The sequence below is a fragment of the Embiotoca jacksoni genome, unplaced genomic scaffold, assembly GCF_022577435.1.
Source record: "Embiotoca jacksoni isolate LCO1_2020_lvr unplaced genomic scaffold, fEmbJac1.0.p SCAF_14, whole genome shotgun sequence".
NCBI lineage: Eukaryota > Metazoa > Chordata > Actinopteri > Embiotocidae > Embiotoca > Embiotoca jacksoni.
Genome location: NW_027185274.1, coordinates 3,528,241 through 3,549,655, shown reverse-complemented (window position 1 = coordinate 3,549,655; position 21,415 = coordinate 3,528,241). Strand labels below are relative to the sequence as shown.

General features: G+C 44.9%; 1 protein-coding gene across 3 annotated transcripts; it reads right to left on the bottom strand.

The window, feature by feature from the left end:
• Positions 1 to 494: 494 nt before the first annotated feature.
• Positions 495 to 19,813, bottom strand: LOC138197030 (period circadian protein homolog 2-like). 3 transcript variants are annotated; one of them, XM_069147490.1, is made up of 22 exons: positions 19,629 to 19,813; positions 15,640 to 16,210; positions 14,563 to 14,655; positions 14,246 to 14,400; positions 13,956 to 14,077; positions 13,540 to 13,741; positions 11,951 to 12,002; positions 11,114 to 11,256; positions 10,318 to 10,396; positions 10,108 to 10,214; positions 9,774 to 9,927; positions 9,553 to 9,661; positions 9,183 to 9,468; positions 8,695 to 8,851; positions 8,476 to 8,597; positions 8,125 to 8,331; positions 7,749 to 7,994; positions 5,789 to 7,098; positions 5,412 to 5,607; positions 5,065 to 5,296; positions 4,763 to 4,913; positions 495 to 3,548 (listed from the first exon to the last, which is right to left on the bottom strand). In XM_069147490.1, the coding sequence occupies exons 2-22, from the start codon at positions 16,092 to 16,094 to the stop codon at positions 3,369 to 3,371; spliced, it is 4,758 nt and encodes a 1,585-aa protein (XP_069003591.1). In that variant the 5' UTR covers positions 16,095 to 16,210; positions 19,629 to 19,813; the 3' UTR covers positions 495 to 3,368. The 3 variants fall into 3 exon arrangements, with proteins under 3 accessions (XP_069003591.1, XP_069003592.1, XP_069003593.1); XM_069147491.1 differs by having other exon boundaries at positions 8,506 to 8,597; XM_069147492.1 differs by lacking the exon at positions 8,125 to 8,331 and having other exon boundaries at positions 8,506 to 8,597.
• Between the last annotated feature and the right edge of the window lie 1,602 nt (positions 19,814 to 21,415).

The window sequence follows — 21,415 nt, the reverse complement described above, 5'->3', positions numbered from 1 at the left end:
TGGGTCTGTTACGATGTTTTAGATGGCTGCACAGACGTAGCAGTATGTATGGGATGAACATGCTACTAAAGCCTGAAGACAAACCGTGTTGACATGCACACACATGTGCAACTTAAGAGACAGATATGTCCATCTGCTATATGTGGGCAACAACAAACTTTAAAAAAAAAAAAAAAAAAAAGTATTTATAAATAATCAGGTACAAAAAGGTACAGAAGAAAATAAATTATTTAATGCTGTAATCATTAAATTCCCAGTGAAGTTTACAGTTTCAAAGTCACCGTCTCCAAGTATCCTGGGTCCATTACATCATAACCCTGTCATCATTTGTGACATAACTTTGTCACAAGTTTGTCAAAACTGTTTTATAACCAGATTGTCAGGATCCATATATACATATATATATATATATATCTATATATATATAAAGATATATATATAGATATATATGGATAGATAGATCTATCTATCTATATGTAGGTAGTAGACAGACAGAGAGAGAGTCATGTGTGAGGGAAGGTAACAACAGTCAGAACAAACAGACAAACAGACGGGTTATATTTCTCTGGTTTTATTACAATATTGTTTCCATGTCTCAAACAACACATCTTCCCACCTACAAAAATGCACAGAGCTGTGCTAGTTCAACATACCGCAGACTCATACGGTGGCAATGAGACAAATTTACATGACCATACATCAACATCATGTGCCTGTACCGTGTGAATGCATTTACAGATCAGGGTGCTTCCAGCAGCCCACCGGTGTGTCTTAAAAAAAAAAAAAAAAAAAGGATTCCCTGTTTGTGAGGCCTTCTGAGAAGAAGTAAGGCTTAAACATGACCCGCTCTCCGCTGCTTTGCACATCACTGCACAAGTGTAGAAATTACATTCTGGCTTTCTGGTCGGTTTCGACACCGGTGAGCGTTGAGGCCCCTTTACAGATTTTGCGCGGAAATAAATAAAAGACAAGACTGCCGTTGGTAAAGGTGAAGACAAGCACCTGCAATCTCTGAGCGTTCATTCATTCATAAAGACAGAAAGCAGAGGGAGTCCGTCAACCTCTGCCGGTCTGAGGCAGAGACCCGTCCCTCCCTGGAATAATCGAGTGTCTGACCGCTCCGTCCATTGCGCTTTGCCCTCGTGCACACACGTTCCATGTTCTGCTTACAGTAACATGACCTGGGATTTCTTAGAGGTAGGGTTCATCCCCAGTCACACTCAAAAACTCTTATCTTCGTCAGATAGATAAAACACACACAATAAGAGAAAAACAAATAGAAAAATAGAACAACAATAATAATACAAAAAAAAAAAAGTTCTGACAAGTTTGACAAGAAATTGAAATAAGTCGGTGAGATGCTCTCGGTCCAGTCTGTGTTACATTCACAAGCCCTTCCCCAACAGTTTCTCTGCTTTAGCACCACAGTTGTTCCCATTTCTCCTTCTGGTCGCCTTAACTACGCCGAGCCAGTGCGGGTCACAGTTTCCGAGAACACTTCATGTCAGACGACGAGGGGCCTGCACGGCCGCCGACCAACTCTCCGACCATTTCCTGCGCAACCCAGCCTCCGCGAGAAGGTTGCCGAGGAAACACGGAGGATCCCCCTTACTTTGCTACACTTGTAATGCTGTTTTCCCACCGCCGGCTGTACGTTTGCTGACCGACAGCTTTCACAGTTCTCATGGAGCCACGCTGCTGCTGCTGCTGCTGCTGCTGCTGCTGCTGCTGCTGCTGCTGCTGCTGCTGCTGCTGCTGCTCACACACACCGGCAGAGACTTCTCATCTCAGTTTTGTGGTGTCAGCCTTTTAAAGGCTGTTAGTTTCTATTTTTTTTTCAATCCAGAAAAATAGATTGTCATGAAAAGAGAAACAATTCTCTGAAAAGGATGAAAGTGCAGACCATGTGATTTCACACGATGTATAAATCCTTAAAATAGAACGCATTTGTTCTAAAAGTGATATTATGTTGTCGAGCTGCACCATATCAAGAGGAGAACATCACTCCGCGCTGTTTTGCAGTGTTCTGCAAAACATATGGATATAAATTTGTCTTCAAAAAAAAAAAGAAAACTTTATATTACTTACAAACACAAATTGAAGGCGTAAAAGAAATTCGAATCCGGAGGATCTTGAGTGTTTTAAACACATTTCTTCTTCAGTGATTTGCTGCCTCGAGTTTGAAGATTGACCTCGCTTTCTGTGCGTCACGGTTTCCCATGCTGACTGTTTTAGACTTAAGAAAATTGGGTTGGCAGTTTCTTCATCTGTGTCTGCGCCCCCGTCTCCGTAGCACCCGTGCTTGCTTTAAGGTCTGACAACACTTGGAGGTTTCATCGTGAAATGGACGAGCTCGCTTCAGTTTTGAAGTGACTTTAAATGTCCTGCAGAGTTAGAACTGTTTGTATATTGTCTTTCAGCTGAACTGATTTGGCTTTAGCGTTTAAAAAAAATAAATCTATTCTAGATACATTATCTACGAGGAAATAAATAAGATACTTTCATGAATAGCTTTTTGTTAAGTATCCGATTGTCACCGTTGAGGAAAGATAAAGTCAGCCTCCAAACACTCAGGTCCGAGGAGAGAAGTACTATAAAACAAATCCTGATACTAAAGTGGGAGGCCCCGCCCATCCCTTTGACCTGGTCTGCATCGTCCAATGAGCACCACCACACAGTTCCTGATGGGAAAACCACAGGGATTCTGGGGTTTGAAGGCGTCGAATAGGACCACGTGCCAAAACAAGAAAACACAAACATCATGTCGGCAGCAGCATATTGTAACAGCAATGCTGGGCTGCTTGTTGAACACAGTCTTAAATAGTTCCATGACAATTATATTGTCAACATAACATCTTTTGAAATCGAATATATTTATAAGGTGTCTGTTAGCCATTAACTTTCTTTTAGAATAAACACTCTGCCTCCGACGAAGAGGAGGGGATATATTTACATACAAAAACGGAATCAGGTCATTTCAGAGACAGAGTGTGTGTGTGTGTGTGTGTGTGTGTGTGTGTGTGTGTGTGTGTGTAACATGGGGTAATGCATGCAAAACCCCCATAAAGCACTGCTGCCCCCTGTGAGGGTGCATACAGAACTGCACTCCAGTGGCAGTCCTACATCCAACACACACACACACATGAACACACCAGCGACACACATCACAACTATCACGCTGGCTCCACAGACCTCTGCTTGTTGTGTGTGTGTGTACCTGTGTGTGTGTGTGTGTGTGTTTGTCAGGATGCTCAGGCACACAGCTGTTTGTCTCACATCCATAATGAGTGCATGTCTGTGAGTCTGCGTCTGCATCATGAGGGTCCATGGCTGGTCGAGTGTGTCCCGCCTGTTGGCCGTGTGTGTGTTCAGGAGCCTGAGTCCGGTTGAGGCTGGGACTCCTGTGATTGGCTCTGGGCGTTCTGGCCCTGCTGGCTCAGCTCCTCGCCCAGCTCACCCATGTCCATGTCTGGCAGGTCCTCCTGAAGGGGCGCCGCCGCCGCCGCCGCCGCCGCCGCCACCGCCACGTCCTCGCAGTACACACACTCCTGAACACATACACATGATGCTGTTAATGACCGTTCCTGCCACACTATGCTGAACGGGCTGTGACCAGTGCATTGATGCCAGGATGATGTCATAGTCAAACCAAAACCCACTATTAGGTACAGCGCCTTACTTTTGAAAGGAAAATCTTGGTAGCATTATTTCAAAATTACTTGATAAAAACGGACTCACAGTAACACAAAAACTCTCCTCTGGAATGAACCAGTCCAACAGTAAGAATGGTTAATAATATCTCCATTAAATCAGAGGTCGCTACATTCAGAAGTTAAAACCAGAACAATCTATAAATCAGTCCCAACATGCAGCCTAAATATTACAGTCAGCTAACACAGAATGATGATGTACAAATGTTTGTTATTTTTTTTGGCACCAAATTTGATTAAAGTGTTTGACCTAATTTTCCACCAATCATTTTGGGGGACGGTCACAACTCCTAAATGGATTGATACATGTAACGAGAGGTCAAAAGATTCACACATTGTAAGAAATAATGTGTGGAATCACAAGCACAGATCAAACACAACAAAACTCTGCCGGAACTGAATCGTCTGAGAGGGAGAGAAACACACCCTTAATGTCCACTACATGATTTTATAGCTGGGTATTATTCAAAAAGTAAAAAAACCAAAAACACAATACTTAATTTATCTGTTCAAGTTTGTTAAAATCTACTTCAAGAGAAAAATAATGACATTACACATGCAGGAGAGAAGGGCCAAGTGTATAGCAGGCTGTTCTCTGTCGCTATATTTAACAGAGGTTCCCTAAATGTCTCACCTGCAAGTTATTACTCAATGTCACAATTAACAGATGTTCCTTAAACGCCTCATGTTGTCAGTAGGTGCCCAAGTAGAGGCCATGTGTGGTAAACGCTGTGGTTCACTGACATTGATGAGATTCACTCCTGCGTAACTGTAGCAGAGGTTTTAAATCAAAAGCGTATTAGTGTGGATTCAGGTATTGAAATTTGGAACCGAATGAGTATCAAAACAATTCAGTCCGTGCCATAATAGTATTGCAATGGTGTGTAAGAGATGTTGAATTGAAAAGTGACAATATTTAGTCTACAATAATAAAGTGCAAAACTAACCCATGTACCTTTAAAGTATTAAGCCTCAAAAAGCATGAAGGAAAATAGAGAAAGTCTGTTGCTGATCTCTGAGATACGCTGTGCCCGTCTGTGTCCGTTCCTCACCTTGACGTTGATAGCGGCAGGTAGACCTCCCCTCCTCATCCAGGGGTGCTCCTCCACCAGCTCTCGTCGCTGGTCCGAGGAAAAGTGAGGCTGGCTCTTCTGCATCTGCCTCAGCCTCTCCTTGTCTTCTCGTAGAACCCTCTGAATGTCCCTGTTTGTCAGGAGACACACCGATTACAGTTTACCAACAAGACTAACACATAACTACACAACAGCTTTTTAACCATAAAATGTGTTCTGTAATGCAAAAAACAAATTCTAATAAATTCTTAAAGTAAATCTGAAGCCAGCTGGTGACTCACCTGGATGGCATCTGATATGTCATCATGACCTTGTCGTCAGCATTGGCCATCAGCAGCCAGAGGGGCTCCTGTCGAACATATTTGATGAAATGCTCTCCCTCCCCTTGAGTCGAGACTTTGGCCTGCGACTTGCCGCCTTCAGAACCTCCTTCGCTCCTCATCTTGGCTTTGGCCTTGGGGTCGTGTTCCAGAGAGTCAACACTGCCGAAGTACTTGCTGGTGTTGCTGCTCCCTATTCACCGTTTAAGAGGGACATGGAAACAGTCAAAACATGTACTCCTTATAGGAAACGCAAGGGTCAATGTGGGGAGAGACTCTTTACTCAAAGCCGGATGTTCCTCACTGACCTGTTCTGCTGCCAGACGCTCCACTAGCTGAGGTGCCACAGCCGTTGTAGCTGGAGCCCGATCGGGAGCCCATGGAGCCAGAGGTGGCTGATCCGGTCCCAGAGTGGGAGTCCTCCTGCTCCTGCAGCAGGACGTCCAGCAGATCGCAGGATGAGGAGTGACCGTCACTGTGAGCTCCATCTCCTGGAGAGTCCAACTGAAACACAAGGAGACGAACCATCAGAGCTGAATCCACACACTTCACTGACGTGTTGCGACACACTTTACGTAGATGTTTTTCTATGTTTGTGAGTGAGTGAGGCTTTTGCAAGACACAACATTGATGCTAAATCAAAGTTACGATGCCAGTTTAGCACTGGCTTTGTTGTGTCTCTCACCTGTCTGAGAATATCAGTCTTGACTGTGCCTCCATTCTTCTCCCCTGCTCCCGACATTGCTGCTGTGCTGCTGCCCGGGCCTCCAGCAGAGGGCGCTCTGCTGTCCTGACGCTCCACGGAGCGCTGCCCTTCCTCCATGCTCAGCAGATTGAGCTGCAGGGGCGAGCTGCAGCGGGACTCGAACAGCGGCGGTGATGTGGCGGGTTCCCGCGCCCCCGAGGCGGGGGTGGAGGATCGTGATGCTGCACCCTCTCGGGGCTCAATGGCGGTGGCTTTGGGAGGCTCGGTAGCGAGGCTGTAGGTGAAGGGTTGAGGTGGATAAGGGGCTTGAGCCACAAACTGAGTCTGCACTGGGAAAGAAGGCTGGGCAGCAAACGGCTGCTGAGTAGTGTAGGCAGTCTGCGGGGGCTGGAATGGCTGCGAGGTGGTGTAGGGGGTCTGAGCGGCCTGGAATGGCTGCGGGGTGGTGTAGGGGGTCTGAGCGGCCTGGAATGGCTGCGAGGTGGTGTAGGGGGTCTGAGCGGCCTGGAATGGCTGCGAGGTGGTGTAGGGGGTCTGAGCGGCCTGGAATGGCTGCGGGGTGGTGTAGGGGGTCTGAGCGGCCTGGAATGGCTGCGGGGTGGTGTAGGGGGTCTGAGCGGCCTGGAAAGGCTGCGGGGTGGTGTAGGGGGTCTGAGCGGCTTGGAATGGCTGCTGGGGGGTAAAGGCAGTCTGCACAGGGAATGGCTGCTGGCTGGTGAAGGGGGGTTGCGTTTGAGTGGTGTAGGCTGGCTGTGGGGGCTGAAAGGGCTGCTGGGTAGCGTATGCAGGTTGCGTCTGGGTCTGATCAGGGAAAAACGTTGGTGGAGGAGCAGCTCCCAGCTGCCCTATCTGACCTAACTGTCCTATTTGGGGGAAGAGGTAATTGGGCAGCACGAGAGCCACCACAGGTGTAACAATGGGTGCAGGAAATGGAGTCGCAGTAGGCGGGGCTTGAGTGCTCTGCCCTTCTCCAAAGCCTGTGGAGTGAGAGGGGTCGGGGTGGCGGGCCTGAACCGGAGCAGCAGGTGTTGGGGGGTAGAGCGGGTATGTAGGCACCATGGTGGGGTAGGAAACATTGAAAGCTGATTGGGAGGCTTCTGATGGGGACCACGAGGTCTGGTTGAGACCCTGGAGGGGGGGCCGGGGTTTGCGGTTAGACACACCACTGTCTGATGAATCAGGATGCTTCATCCGGGGCTTCTTGGACTTCCTGTTGCGGTTGCCCCTCTTAGCAGTCGTCTCTGGTCTGGTGGTGCCCTGTTTGGCAGCACCTCTTGGTCCCGATGACTCTGAGAGGACACATGCAGAAGTCAGGAAGTTGTTTTTGTTGATAGAAACGTATATACTGTTGCTGCGAGTGAACTAGAAACCGCTTTTCAAAAGAGCTCAGACCTGCCAATAATAATGTTAAATATATATTTTGTATACATCTTTTAAGAAATACAGAATGAAGTCTGGTGTGAGTCCTTTAATATAAAGACGAGTTTCAATCTAAAGGAAAACTTTATGTTCTCTGTGTTGGATTTAATTTTATAATTTCTTTTAGCCTCACGCTACACCTGTATACCACACTGTTTTCAGATAATGCAGAAAGACTGTGTTTTCTGTACTTTAAATCATTTCGATCGATACAATTCTGCTGCCTACTGTGGCTGCTCCATTAATATTGTCATTGATTCTAATTTGAGCTTTGAGAGCATGCAAAGATTGCATTTAAACATATTTATATTTTCACAAGACTCATAATTTGCACATTTAAGTCTAAGGTATTAAGAGTTTTATTTACAAGCTGAAGTTGGGTATTATGGCTTCATTGTTCATGTGCAATACAAATTATATCTAAAAGTCTAAAAGTTCATATTTATAGTTGAAAAACTAAAAGCAAATGAATTAAAAGCACTTTAGCATCATGTGGTAACTATCCATAAAACTCGTGTACCTTCAGCTTTGGCCGGACCTCTCTGCTTGTGGAGATATGTGGAATAGTCTTTCTGGAAGGTCCTGGTGTTGCGCAGCTCTCGGCAGCGGTTCAGGAAGGCCTGCTCTTCTTTCTGGGTGTGTGCTGCCAGCACCTGCTTGGTCAGTCCCAGCCTCTTGTAGGCCTCCTTCTCTTGGCTGGGTGGAGACACCGTGCTGATGGGCGGGGCGGGGGCCGCCGGACTCTCTGCAACATCCTCAATTATCTCTGTAGCACAAAGCAACGACATAAACATCAGTCAAACTAGATGAAAATAAACGTAATGCCATCCCAAGTAGGTTTCTCTTTGTGCTTTTCCATCTCTTTTTTTAAAAAGGATTGGACATAAGACACCCACCAGACTCTGGCTGAGGCTTCTTGTCTCCCACGTGGACAATGGTGCTGCTGTAGCTGCACTGTGAGGTGATGGACACCACGCTCTCTGCCTTACTGGGCAGAGTGAGGGGGGCCAGGGGGCCTCCCACCACAGCAGCTGCCCCAGATGGAGGCTTCTTAGGTGCTTTCATGTTTGACAGGCCTGGCTGGGCGTCTAGCATCAAGGGATCTAGATAAGGAGAGGGAGAGCTTCTCTGGTTAGCTTCAAGCCTGGATGATCAGAGTCTATATCAGCAGAACCTAAGAGCCTGAGAGAGATCTAATACCCTTGATGATGTCTGTGTGTGTGAATAGCTGCATGATGTCTACATGCCTGTGTTTATATCCTGAGGCACTTTCATACCGTCTTCTGAGCCCTTATTGTCATCATCGGAGTTGGAGGAGAACTGGTACTTCCTTTTCACTGTGATGGGGACATTACAACTCTCCAGATACCTGAGAGACAACAACAGGTAAAATCAGGGAGTGCACGTTGAGCAACAAGCGATCTTATATCCACCACCGTTCATGAACACAAAACACCGTTCCTCACCTGATGACACTGTCCAGACAGCTGATCTGCTGGTAGGAGCAGACAGACTGGTCTCTGCAGGTTAAATCCTCCATGCTGGCTGCAGTGCCGTCTCTGACCTGCAGATGGGGCGCCGAGTCCTTCAGACGCAACGCTGCGCTCCTCTGAGCTGCCGATGCTGGAGGGACAGCGGGAGGAGAAACACGTGAAGCAGGCAGGTGGGTGAGCACAGAGCATAACACATCTGCTCTCTTTTTGTTCGATTTTTAGTCACTGTTCATCATTTGTAACCACCACACCAAGAATCTTTTCTATCTTTCTTTTTTAGACATTTTGAATGGAGTTCTTTGGAAAAATTGGGCGCGAGTAACATTAACATTCTCCTATATGTGTCCAACCCTTGTGTTGTATTATAGCCCTATATAGCAGGTATACAAGGTAACCCTGCTCCCTGTGATGTAGTTTGACAGCAGAATATCACAGGTTTGGCCGCATGGAACTGAACTCACTGTCAGCGGTCTTCTTCTGCTCAGGTTTGGATGGCGACGGTGAGGGTGAGGGGGAGGAGGAGGAGGAGGACGGGCATGCCTGAGCGTCCTGGTTCTTCAGCATGTGGACTCCCTTACAGATCTCTTGGAAGGTCCTGGGGGGCTTGGTCTTGCCCGTCTCCTCGGCTGTGTTCCCTGCTGTAACGTTGCCGTTGCTGTCACTGGAGGAGCCAATGCTCACCAGTTGCTCATGGGAACCATTGCTGCCATGACTACCATAACCACTGGAGCCCATGTTGTGGACCGGCTGAAAAGAGAGAGGATGTTACAGGAACTGACGAATGCCTTATGCGTGTAAATAAACATCTCAAGTGTGTGTGTATATACATACTTGGAGGAGCAGCCGGTGGATGTGTTCGCTAATTTCCTGGATGTCTGAATCCATAATCTTCCCTCCGTGGAAAGCCGGAGCTGCAAAAACGTCTTCGTTCACAGGAGCCCTGCAACACGCCGACACACCGCTGTCATCTAGCGTGCCCTCAGTGGAACATATTCCAACATACTGATACTGATGCCCCCCCCCAAAAAAATCACCACATTGGGGAAACTCACGTGCGAACTTTGTGCCTGCCGATGACGAAGGAGACCTTGCGGCTCCAGGGATTGACGAAGCTGGACCAGCTGGTGTCGATGGTGACGTACTCCCCGTTTCTCGCACAGAATCGGATCGAGGACTGGTCGAACGGCTGACCGGCGTACTGCAGGACTGTTGGACACAGGAGGTGGAGTGTGTGAGTGAGAGAGACGCAGAGCCGAGCAACATAAACAATTTAATACACAACCCAGATGACCAAATTATTGTTCTGGAGGGAGGCATTTATTTCAACATCTGATAAAACATAACCAGCCTCATCTCTACTTCAGGAATGCAAGTAAGGCTTCTTACTCTTGCGATGTACAGCCAGCATTAAGGGTCGGTCACTTGGGTGCAGATTGAGCAGCACGGGGGTCCCGATCAGGTCCTGAGGGAGGTATCCCAGCAGAGGGACAGCCCTGGTGCAGAAACAACAACAACTGTTACAGACACAGAAGTTCACACACAACACGACAAAGACACTTCTGTCAGGTTTATTATTGGCGGGCTGAGAGACCTCACCTCTCATCCACATCCTGGAACACACAGTTAGGTGTGTGTGTGGTGGTGAAGATTTGCTTGTCAGAAGGGATTCTGGGAGCTGTGGAGAAGGAAGAAAAATACTTGAATTAAAAATGGTATATTTGGCACTTCAGATTAAAAGCATTATTAAACTCATGAGAAATAATGAATCTGTGATAGAATGCAACTAAAACCTAAAACCACCTAAGCTAGAAAAAAATACTAATGATGCCAAATTGCATCACGTTAAGTAATTGGTTCAGGGCTGTTTTTGTGCTGAAATAACAAGGCCCATTATCGCACCAAAATAGGAGCTCAATCTGGTTAAAAATGTGTCATGTAAGTACCTTAATCAGATTAAAGCAGACAAGTATAAAAGTAGTTTAAACCTTTTTGTTTAAAACGAGAAGGCTTACAAACAAGAGCGTTCATAAACCCGTCAAATTAAAAGTTCACCATGATAAAACTCTACTGCTGCTGCAAATGTTCCATAATTTGGACTCAAATATTTTTCTGGAAGGAAACGTTGTTGATGGTTTGAGAGTCTCACTTTCATCTTATTGTCTCTGAATAGTTGATATGAACTTATATTAAAGCTTACCATCTGTGCACCTCCTACAGAGGAAGTGTGTCTGAATAAAGCTGCTGAACAAGCTAATAATGACAGCGCCAAGCCACCGACGAACATCTGTCTTTTTTACTTTTGTTTTTTGCTATGGGGTGAATTATTTACTACTTCAATGACAGTGCAGTGAAACGAACCCTATAAAAAGTGTGTGATGCCGTGTGTGCATACCTTCATATCCGGAGTGCACCCTCTCAGCCAGCAGGAGGCAGCAGAACTGCTCCTCACCCAGCTCAGCGTCCTGGACCTTCATCAGGTAGGGAGTCATCCGGAAGGGATAGTACTGGAGATCCCCTTCACGCTCCTTCCCACCACTGCAACACAAACACACACCGTCTCAAAGAACTGCTTCCTTACTTACTAAAGGGTTTTCAAAATAAAATTCAGTTTGCCGAAATTTATACCATTCTTCCAATAAAATTGCCATCTTGCTTTTACTGTAGGTATAAACTAGTATATGTAATTTTTTTTTGTAATTTTTAATAGAGAAACTCCTCAGTAAACAGGGATAAAAAGGTAGATTGATACGTTCTGTTGTCCATGAGCTTTTTATGGGTTAAACAACAGCTCCTTAAAGCTGGATATCCGTTTTACTGTGGTAATGATGTAACAGAGGGTTTATCTAATCAGAAACACTAATTTTAACCCTTTTAGTTCATTTATTTTCACAATAAGCACCTAATTTTGATTGTCCAAATAAATAAGTAAAAGTGGATCTTGCATAACTTAAAACCACACTAATACGACTACTATAATGATGTGTTGCTAAATTTATGATATATCAGGCCAGTACAACCGCTTCTCATTCAAGCGATATATTATGTAAAGATATAAAATTATATTCCATTTCGAATGACCAATTAAAGTCATGTTTTGTAAATTGTATCTGTAATGCTCCGTCTGGCCACCAGGTGGACAAACAGTCCAAAAGCTCTCAGCTGCCCTGTGCTGACTGGCAGCTTGTTCCAGCAGTAAACTGTAGATCAGAGAGCGGCTGCTGTCACTCACCTGATGCGGCAGAAGAAGGACTTCTCCTGCATGCACTCTGTGGGAGACGACTCTGAATAAAAGACAGGGAGAAGGTGGGATGAATATAGCGCCAAGTGAATTAGCATGACGCCTTCCATCTTGTTTGTTTCTCATCCCACTATCCCAGCTATGCAGCAGAAGTGTGAAGATTCAGAGGAGTAAAAATACAATACAGCTGCTCATCATTTAAAGAGCTGGCATCACATGACTGATAACAGCTCCCAGAGGTCTCAAAATGGGTACTCTATAAACAAATCCTACAATTACTAGTCAAAGAGCCGAGGGATCATCATCACTGCAACACCCTAAAAAATATAGTTCACTAATTTGTAATGTCTCATTTCATTCTTAATGCATGCTTGATGTTAAAAATGATTTGTAAACCTGCACCCCCTCCAGATTCCTGGCCGGTGCTAGTAGTGGTAGTGCCCGTGGGGTGAGAGCATCTACTAGGGGGTTACTGGGTACTACATTTCAGACAGACAGCTTTTAGTCAGTCTGCTTTCTTAGTTTAAGTAGTGAGGAAGTGGAATTCCACATCAAAAAACATTAGAAACTCAGGAAGCTTCGTAGTGTTTAAAATCAGCGTTGAGTTTAGACTAAAGTCAGCACAGATGTGTCACCACCAATGAGTGCCTTGTGTTTCTGTATATATCATACAGATTTTGAATGGTCACAAACTGATTTGTATCAAAAATGTACCCAGGAGGCAAATAAACACCTTTCTGTCACAGTGTCAATAATAACTTTTAATAATAAGCTTCTCTTCTTAGGTAGTAATAACGGAAGGGCTCTTGCACTGGCTTGCATGAAAGCGTGACAGGCGTACCGAACAAACCACGTAGCTCGTCACTGTCCAGACATGTGATTATGTCGTCAGCAAATATGTGACAGGTGCAAGTGAGTGTGCGGGCATTCATTAATGTGTGATTAATCATGTTAATGAAATATGTGCTACATGTGTGTGAGCATGTGTGTGAGCATGTGTGTGCGTGGGTGGGTCATGTGAAGGAAATGGATGCTTATGGTCTGGCTCGTGTGTCACGTGGGTTCTCCATGTGAAGGTTATTTTTTTTTTATACACTTTATGATACACTTTATTAATCCCCAAGGGGAAATGTCTTCACTACAGCAGGGGGGCTCTCAGGGGGGAGCTGCTGCAGCAGGCTGCCACTAGCGCGGCGCCAGATAACCTGACCTGAGGTGCATGTTTTTGGATGATGGGAGGAAGCCGGAGAACCCGGAGAGAACCCACGCAAGCACAGGGAGAACATGCAAACTCCGCACAGAAAGGCCCAGGACCGGATTCGAACCCGGAACCTTTTTGCTGTGAGGTGACAGTGCTAACCACTGCATCACCGTGCCGCCCTAATACATGGCGATGGAGCTCTACCCTCCACGTTCACGGTGCCCCGCCCCGTGTTGGGCCCACTTACAAGAAATCCAACCGTTTTCACTTGTTTTTAACTCATTTTAAGTGAGAAGAAATACAAATTGTACTTAATACATGGGTATATCTTTTTTTTTGGTTTTTACACAGAGTTGATGTGCTCGTGAATGGCCCTTACCTGCTCCGGTGCACATGCTCCATGAGGGCAGGCGGTAGGGCGTGGTGAAGCTGTAGAACACGCTGACATCCTGAGGCGTCAGGAACTCCACAAACTTGGCGTTGTGGAACACTTCCTGGTTGCAGTTCAAGATGGACGACGCCTGCTCCGAGATGTAAACAATCTTCCCCGTGATGAGTGACACGGCGACGGCAAATATATCCTGCAGGTAAATGAAAAAGTACGAACAGGTCGTTTAGTACGTGTGTGGTGGGGCTTTTTACATTTTCCGAAACACTGACAAGATGTTTATGATGTGCATAAATGTGAAAGAAAGGCATTCTAGTTGAAAAAAGATTTCAAGTTTTGAGCAAAGGTTCCGTTGCAGGGATATCATTTAGATTCAGATGGTTTCGGCGCAGCGTGGGCGTACTTACAGTGTTTTTGAGCGTGTATTCCGACGTGATACTGTTGATTTCCTCGATGGTGTAAGATGATACGTCAAAGCCAGGTGGCTGACTGTCATTAGTCATCAGCATCTGGTAGTACTCCTCATTGGCTGCAAAACCGAAGCAGTACGGATCAATGCACACATCAGATCGATAGAAACGCCACCTAATCTTTAGTTGTATCAGTAAAAAGGTCTGTTTATCTCATAAATGTAACGTCGCTCGTACACAATATGAAACGTGTGCAGTAAAACGGTGGCAACAGAAGCGAGTCTTACCTTTCACCTGTTTGACGCATCGCAGAGCGTATTTGAGCGTGTTGACGGTGCTGGACTTGCCCTTGCTCCTCTTTTCCGACGGTAAGTTCATCTTCAGCTCCTTGATGGTCTTCAAGAGCTCTTTCTGGGTCTTAGCTTTGGCTGACTGTTCGCTGCTGCAGTGCGTAAATGAGACAGATACACGTGTGTCAAAATAAGGAGGTCCCACCAGCGCCGTGACACTCTGACAAGACAGATCTCCAACACGGGGAGCAGAGCAAAACATTTTAGTCTCAGTGGGACAGAGCTGCAGCGGGCAGCTTCAGAGGCGTACCAACCTGCAGCCGCTGGTTGAAGGGTTGTCCTGCTCCGAGCTCACCAGACTGAAGGCGTTGGAGCTGCTTGGTGGGGAAGGGCTGTGAGAGTTGGAGCTGCAAGAACAACATGTCGTGTTACTGAAGGTGCACAGAAAACCCAGAACACAGAGCACAACATACAGAAAGACTAAACTTGCAAAGTGAGTCAAGGACTTGGTGTCCAGAATACCACAAACAAACACCATCTGAATCCCCTTTGTAAAAAACTGCTACACACAGATAGAGAGTAGCCAATAAGGTCTCTAGTGACTCGAACATTTCTGTCCCTGGCTCAGGACAGGGAACAAGTTGTTACACTGCTAAATGGAAACAAACCATTATATCTGAACAGGCTTATTTATTTCATTTTCAATAATATTTTAAGAGAATCTCTTTCAGTCTAGCTGTTCCAGGAAGACGGTGTACATAATAATAATCTAATCAAAGTCAGCCTGTGTAAAAGAAGCCCAGAGGGAGTGAAAGAGCATTAATACAACTGTCAGCTAAACAAAGGCTTATCAAAGTGGTTCTTGATAATAATAACTGAAAGCAATATAGGAGAAAGCCAAATAATAACTCATACGTTTAGTTCCCACTTCCTCTCCTCAGGACTTTCTTGTTAAAGAGATGTTCATCTCGATGTTTCATCAATGTTTGATTTAATACAGATTAACTGAAAAGATGGTATTAATTAACGTCGCCCTGATTGACCTTAAGACACCAGCAGAAGAAATCATTTGTTAAAGAACAACACACTTCTTTGAATAATGTTCAGTTCAGTGTTTTTCTTATGTAAGCAATAAGTAGTCATCTTAAATCTTCCTCAAGAGGGATTGGTTTTTTTGGGGGTTACAATACACACTGTTTTCCTCCACCTTCAACAGTCACTACTGAATTGTAACAATGACTGAGGTCACCGTAACTCACGTAAGAGAAAATGGCCCTTTGACTTTAATGAAGTGTACTTCCGTGACCTAGATGGTCCGCTCCCCCATGGTGGTGGTGGGGGGGGAAAAAAACGTACTTTGCCATGATTCAGTTGATCTGATGCGCCCTCACCTCTTGTTGCTTCCGGAGGACTCCATAAGAGCGGAATCCTTTTCATTTCCATTTGAGCTGCCCACAGATTCGTTGCCGTGGGACTCATTGCCGTGCGACTCGTTACCATGAGATTCTGTCCCGCTCCCACTCGAGCCGCTGCCACCCATCTCAACATCCTCGTGTAAAGGTGGGCGTGGTCGCTTCCTGTCGTCACGCGGGGAGCACGGCGAGGCCGAGTGCTCGTGGCTGCTGTCGCTGCCCTCAGAGGCCAGTCCTAAGTCCGGTTCGAGTTCAACCCCATCCCGCCCGCCACAATCCTCGTTGTAACTGCTGGCCATGCAGTGAAGTTGGCTGATGGAGCCGCAGGGAGCGCACTGCTCTTCCTCCATCTGAAAGACGACCCTTTCCCAGTTACGTTCACGCCTGTCCAGGGTTGAGTACCGGTAGTGATTCGGATTGCTATCCTCAGACATGGGACGGTCCAACGGGCAAATTAAAGGAAATTAGGTTACCTTCCACATGACAATGTCATGAAAAGCATAGCACTGGAAAGCAAATGGAGTTGATGCCTCAGGAGTGGGGATGTCGTCTAAAAAAGGAAACGACAACAGGTAAATTACTCATTCGATACAGTGCACTTCAATGGATAGCAGATCAATAGTAAAGAAACCTGGTCCTAAATTAAGAAGTAGTCAGTATGGATTATGACAGACCATCTTATAAAACACAGTAGCCATCACTTTGATATGATCAGCCAGTGTCGCCTCCATCTCAGTGTTTTTAAAAGTCAACCACATAAAAAAAAGGGCAGAGCAGCACAGTTAAAGTGATCGCACATAAAAAAAAAACACATTCACACCAAGGCTGCTGCCATCCATCTTTCAAAAGGTCCACACGGTAAATAGGCCATCGTTTGCCCTTTCCAGGAGGACTGAAGCCCCAGATCAGTGCGATGCAGTTACATTTTTCAAAAGAGATTCCTCACATAAAAGGTGAGTCCACGGAGATGAAAACACGGCTTTGAAGACACAAACAGAAACCTTCACCTCTTCACATTCAGCACTGATACTGATGTTGGAAACACAAACTGCTCTAAAATAATGTTCACTATTTAAGTCTTCTCCTCTCCTCTGCAGACAACTGTTTGCTGGCCTTTCACAAATAAACGGATAAACAGGTCGGACACACAAGAACCAATCTCTGGGGGGGAAAAGGCTCATCATCACAAATAACAGCATTATCGTTAATGCCAAGGACAAAGAGTCACAAACACGTGATATGTGATGATACATTGTCCCAGATCACTTAAGTCTAAATCAAGTAAAGAAAGCCTCATGTAACCTTGTGCAGTGCCACCGAATCAATAAACAATATAAACAAATGTGTATAGTCCCTTAAGTTACACATGGTGCCTATTTCATAACATGATATTGAATAATCAGGCAAGTCATCTTAGATGACCCATGCCAGCTTATAGGTAGTCACAGTATGGTGGTAAGAAGAGCATCCACGCTGTAAATACAGGTGGATTTTCACTTGCTAGTGGAAAACCAATAAGACTGTTGAGAGGATGCAGAGGTTGTAAAAAAAACCCAACTTAATTGTTCTAAAAGAAACCAGATAAAAGTAAAAGAACAACAGTTTTCATTATATGTGCAGCCCCCCTCTCCTCCGACGGGCAGTAGTTGGAGCTATTTATATGTCCATTAAAGCCCAACAGGTTCTGAAGCCAAATCCAAACTATTTCACCGTTTTCCTGCTCTCCAGTATCAGGTTGCAGTTATTTATGTAAGTGAGCACATTCAGCAGCTTGTCTATTCTTAACTCTTTACATAAGCTATTTTACATAACTGATCAAAGTTTATTTCAAAGAAGGTTTTTCATGTTTTAATGTTCTACAAAAAAAAAAAAAAAAAAATCACCACAGCAGACTTTCTAACCACCCACACGTTCATTCACTGCCACTCTACAAGATGACCCACTGAGGCAGCGGCCAGTTCTGAGGGCACTTTCTATTGGCTGCTGCAAGGGACCAATCAGGAGAGAGCACAGAGTTACAACAGGTTAGAATTATGTCAGCCAATCAGAGGACACTCTGGACAGCCTGCAGGTAATAATCAAGTCAGCAGACATTCACACTTATTAGTACCTCATCTTTATATATAAAAAAGAAGCTCCAGCCCCCATGTGTTTCAACCACAACCATATATATCACGTAAAATTATTCACATTAGATTGTTAACGATGCATGAGCCACAAGCTTGTTATCATTCAGATGATTTACTGCATGCAGTACGGTATTAAGGACTTCAGGAGCCAATAATGAATCTGACAAAGTATTTAAAAGAGGAAACAAACATTAACTAAACAATAAACACATTGCTCTCCAAATCTTGTGTAAACAGCTGATAATTGCCTACTTGTGACTGTAATGCAAAACAAACCTGAAATTAAACTGCCAGAGGAAACTTTTGAACAATATCCTGTACCTTTAACTGTCCAACTGCTCTTTAAAGCTGCAAACATGCATGTACTACGTTTACCAGAGACCCCTTCATCCATTAACTTTACAAGAAACACCAGCAGTCAAGATATTCCAAGTGCTGAATTACACAATCCCTTTACCCATCAAAAGAAATCTTAAAACTCTCCGAGATACAGACGCACGCAGGCAAACATGTAACTGTGAAAACCGAGCAGAGGAATGAAGTAATGAAACTGAACTGGCTCTGCTTCCAGCTCAGCCCTGCCTCAACTGGAGCGCCGGTTCAGCCAACACACTAGCACAGATCTCAGGCATTATACAACCCTGCTCCAGTCACATGGATTTAGCCTTGTTTCGTAAAGCCACACGCTTTCACTTGTAGCCGGCTACTCTGAACTGCATTATTTAATAAAATCTGAGACAAAAGAAAAGATATTATTAGTCATACATTTTGACAGGGAAAAAAAAAATTACATTCGTCCAATATTTCTGGAGGAGAATAGAATAACTACAAAGACACTATATATGCCGAGATCATTCATATTTCCAGTCATGTTAAGACCTATTCCAGTGTTTCATTAAAATCACATAATCTGAGTTATAGCACAGTATCTACCACAATTACCACTCTATTTCCAGCAAAACTCCCGGTTACTTTCTGTGTACATGGATGCCACACATTTGTCATAATTAGAAGTCAAAAATCAACTCAAGGGTTCATACGTTTAATGTGATTATCCTGTCGACCTAATGTTCACAGGTGCACTGTGGCCAGGCCGAACACTTTTCTATACGTGTGGTCAGTAGGCCTCTAAGAGGACCTTTAATTGTCTTGAGGTGGAAATTCAACCTACTTGCTTACTATTTCTTACCAATCTTATCACTTATCATGTAGATGCAAATATGTACCGACATAAATCTACATAATATATAGAAATAAAACCTTTTACTCGGGTCACAATTGTAGTAATAACTGTGCTCAACTTGAAAACTTGATAACAGCTACTTTTATCAGTGAATTATAATATTTTATGTATATTACAATTCCCACATAGATACGCTTACATTAAATGAAGGAAATAACATTAAAAAAAAATAAAAAAAAACATTTCTGGGACAGGAACTAACAACCCTTCCCCCCCCTTTAACTCGCATTGACCTGCTATCCAAAATCCACACACACGTTGACCTGCAATCGTGCAGCTGGCTGCACGGTACACTGACACAGTTATGTAAAAGTAGACATATCGGTGGAAAAAACACACCAACAAAACAGCCGCCTCTCGCCCGCGGAGGACACATTTCAGTAACGCTGACATTTCTCCACCAACGTGAACGAAGTCAAAGACTAACCGGCGTTTTTTTTTTTTTGGTTATAAAAGTGCAATAAGTAGAGCAAGCAGGACTTTCACGCATGCGCACATCAATTTTCGTTACGCAATACAAAAAAAAAAAAAAAAAAAAATTCCGCTCGGTTTTTCATCTTTTCTACAACGAGGGAAAAAAATGAAGGCAAACCAACCTGTTACAGTAGATATATTAAAAAAAAAAACAGCCTCCGCGGTTGTCCTCGGCGACAAGCAAAAGAAAAACCGACAAGTGAGGAAAGCATTCAGTTACTGCCTCGACTATTACTCAATGGGAGCCGCCGTTCAGACAGGTTGACACGGTCACCGGGTCCTCCCGGTTTTCTCCGCCACTCGTCCACTACCGAATCGCAGGGCTCGGCGCGCGACCTCGATTCAGACTCCTCCTCTACCGTTTCCTAATTGGTTGGAAGTTACCGGTTTCTATGGAGAATATGACGGAATTGCAATAGCCGAAGCCCATTGGTCCAGAGCGCCGTCCGTCGTTTTATATAAACAAGTCCATCCGCCGCACGTGGATTCCCATGTTGTGCGTGCAGCGTGCGGTGCGGTACCCGGGCAGTTACGACTACCGCTGTGGAGTCCAAACAACTTATCAGGTGCTGAACTTACATAAATGCAAAAAAGCGTGAGGAAGAAACAACCAGGAAACGACGAGACAGACGAGATGTTACAGAATATAAGCATTGGCTCTCACGCTTGTTAGGCAGGCGGAGTAACAAGTACACGTTATTTCGCACATAGCAGCGGAATAATATTTCATAACCTTTGAAGCACACGTCGACATTAATTTTTTAAACTGTGTTAACCCGTCATCGACAGTATCGAAGCGAAGCGGCAGAGTCGATGGTGGTTCGGCTCGTTATATTGTTCAATAGGTACTTGCGTCACATCTGTTACTGCACTTCAGCGGTGCTGCCTGTCTTCCAGACAACATTATGGAGGACTCTTTGTTGCGGGGAAGACGAAATACACATGCAATATACTCCTTAGTAGGTCTTAATGTACAAATGAACTCAATCAAGACATGCAAGTGATGCAAAAAAGATAATTTAATCTCCCATCTATTGATTGCATCATCACCATTAGAAAAGGTGAGTTTGTTCTTATTCCAGACCTTTGTTCAGCGGGCTGCTATCATGAATGGAGCTCTGCATTTTGTGCCAAAGCTTATTCATCACAGATTGCCATGAGTGTCCTGATAGGAGAGCACGCGCCTATTATTTTTATATGCTGGCGTGTTAGCCACAACACCAGATTTCCTCTTCTCTTCTTGAGCCAAGAGCTTCTGTAGAAAAGCTGAGAGCAGAAATGTGGACTCCGAGTTCTGTTAAGTGCCAGTCTCAAGTGGCAGCCACCCCCACTGAGGTGGCACCCACACACCCTGCTGTCTGCCTTGTGAAGCTCAGCGTCCATACACCACAACATGTGAGGGGGGGGGGAAGTCTCTCAAATCCATCCCGTTTCCCAGCCTGCAGTGTAAATTACCTTGTATGTTATCACACTGGCTTGCCATTGCTTGGTATGCTGCATGGCCTTGAGCTTTCTAAGCCGCCCGTGGAAGAGGCGCAGCCCTCTCTCGCATTCATCTGTGGATATGAGCGTGGGTGGATTTGACAATGAAATGACACTGGTTCACGGATCCTTCCCTTCACCATCCTCTCTTTTAACAGCACACACTTCATTATCTGACAGACTCGGAGATCCCACAGGTGGATGGAATTCCCTAAACAGCGAGTCATGATGTGGGTGGCTTTGACTGGTGGCCATGATTATTAGGATTAACTAACCGGAAATCCTTTTACATTTAAATATCCCCACAGTGGGGCTACACATTACACATGAAACAGGTTTTCTTTTTCTGATGTTTGGAGCTCAGTAAACTGAAAAAGTCACACTGAGATTCAAGGGGAAGTCCCTGGATATAACTGGGTGTAATGCA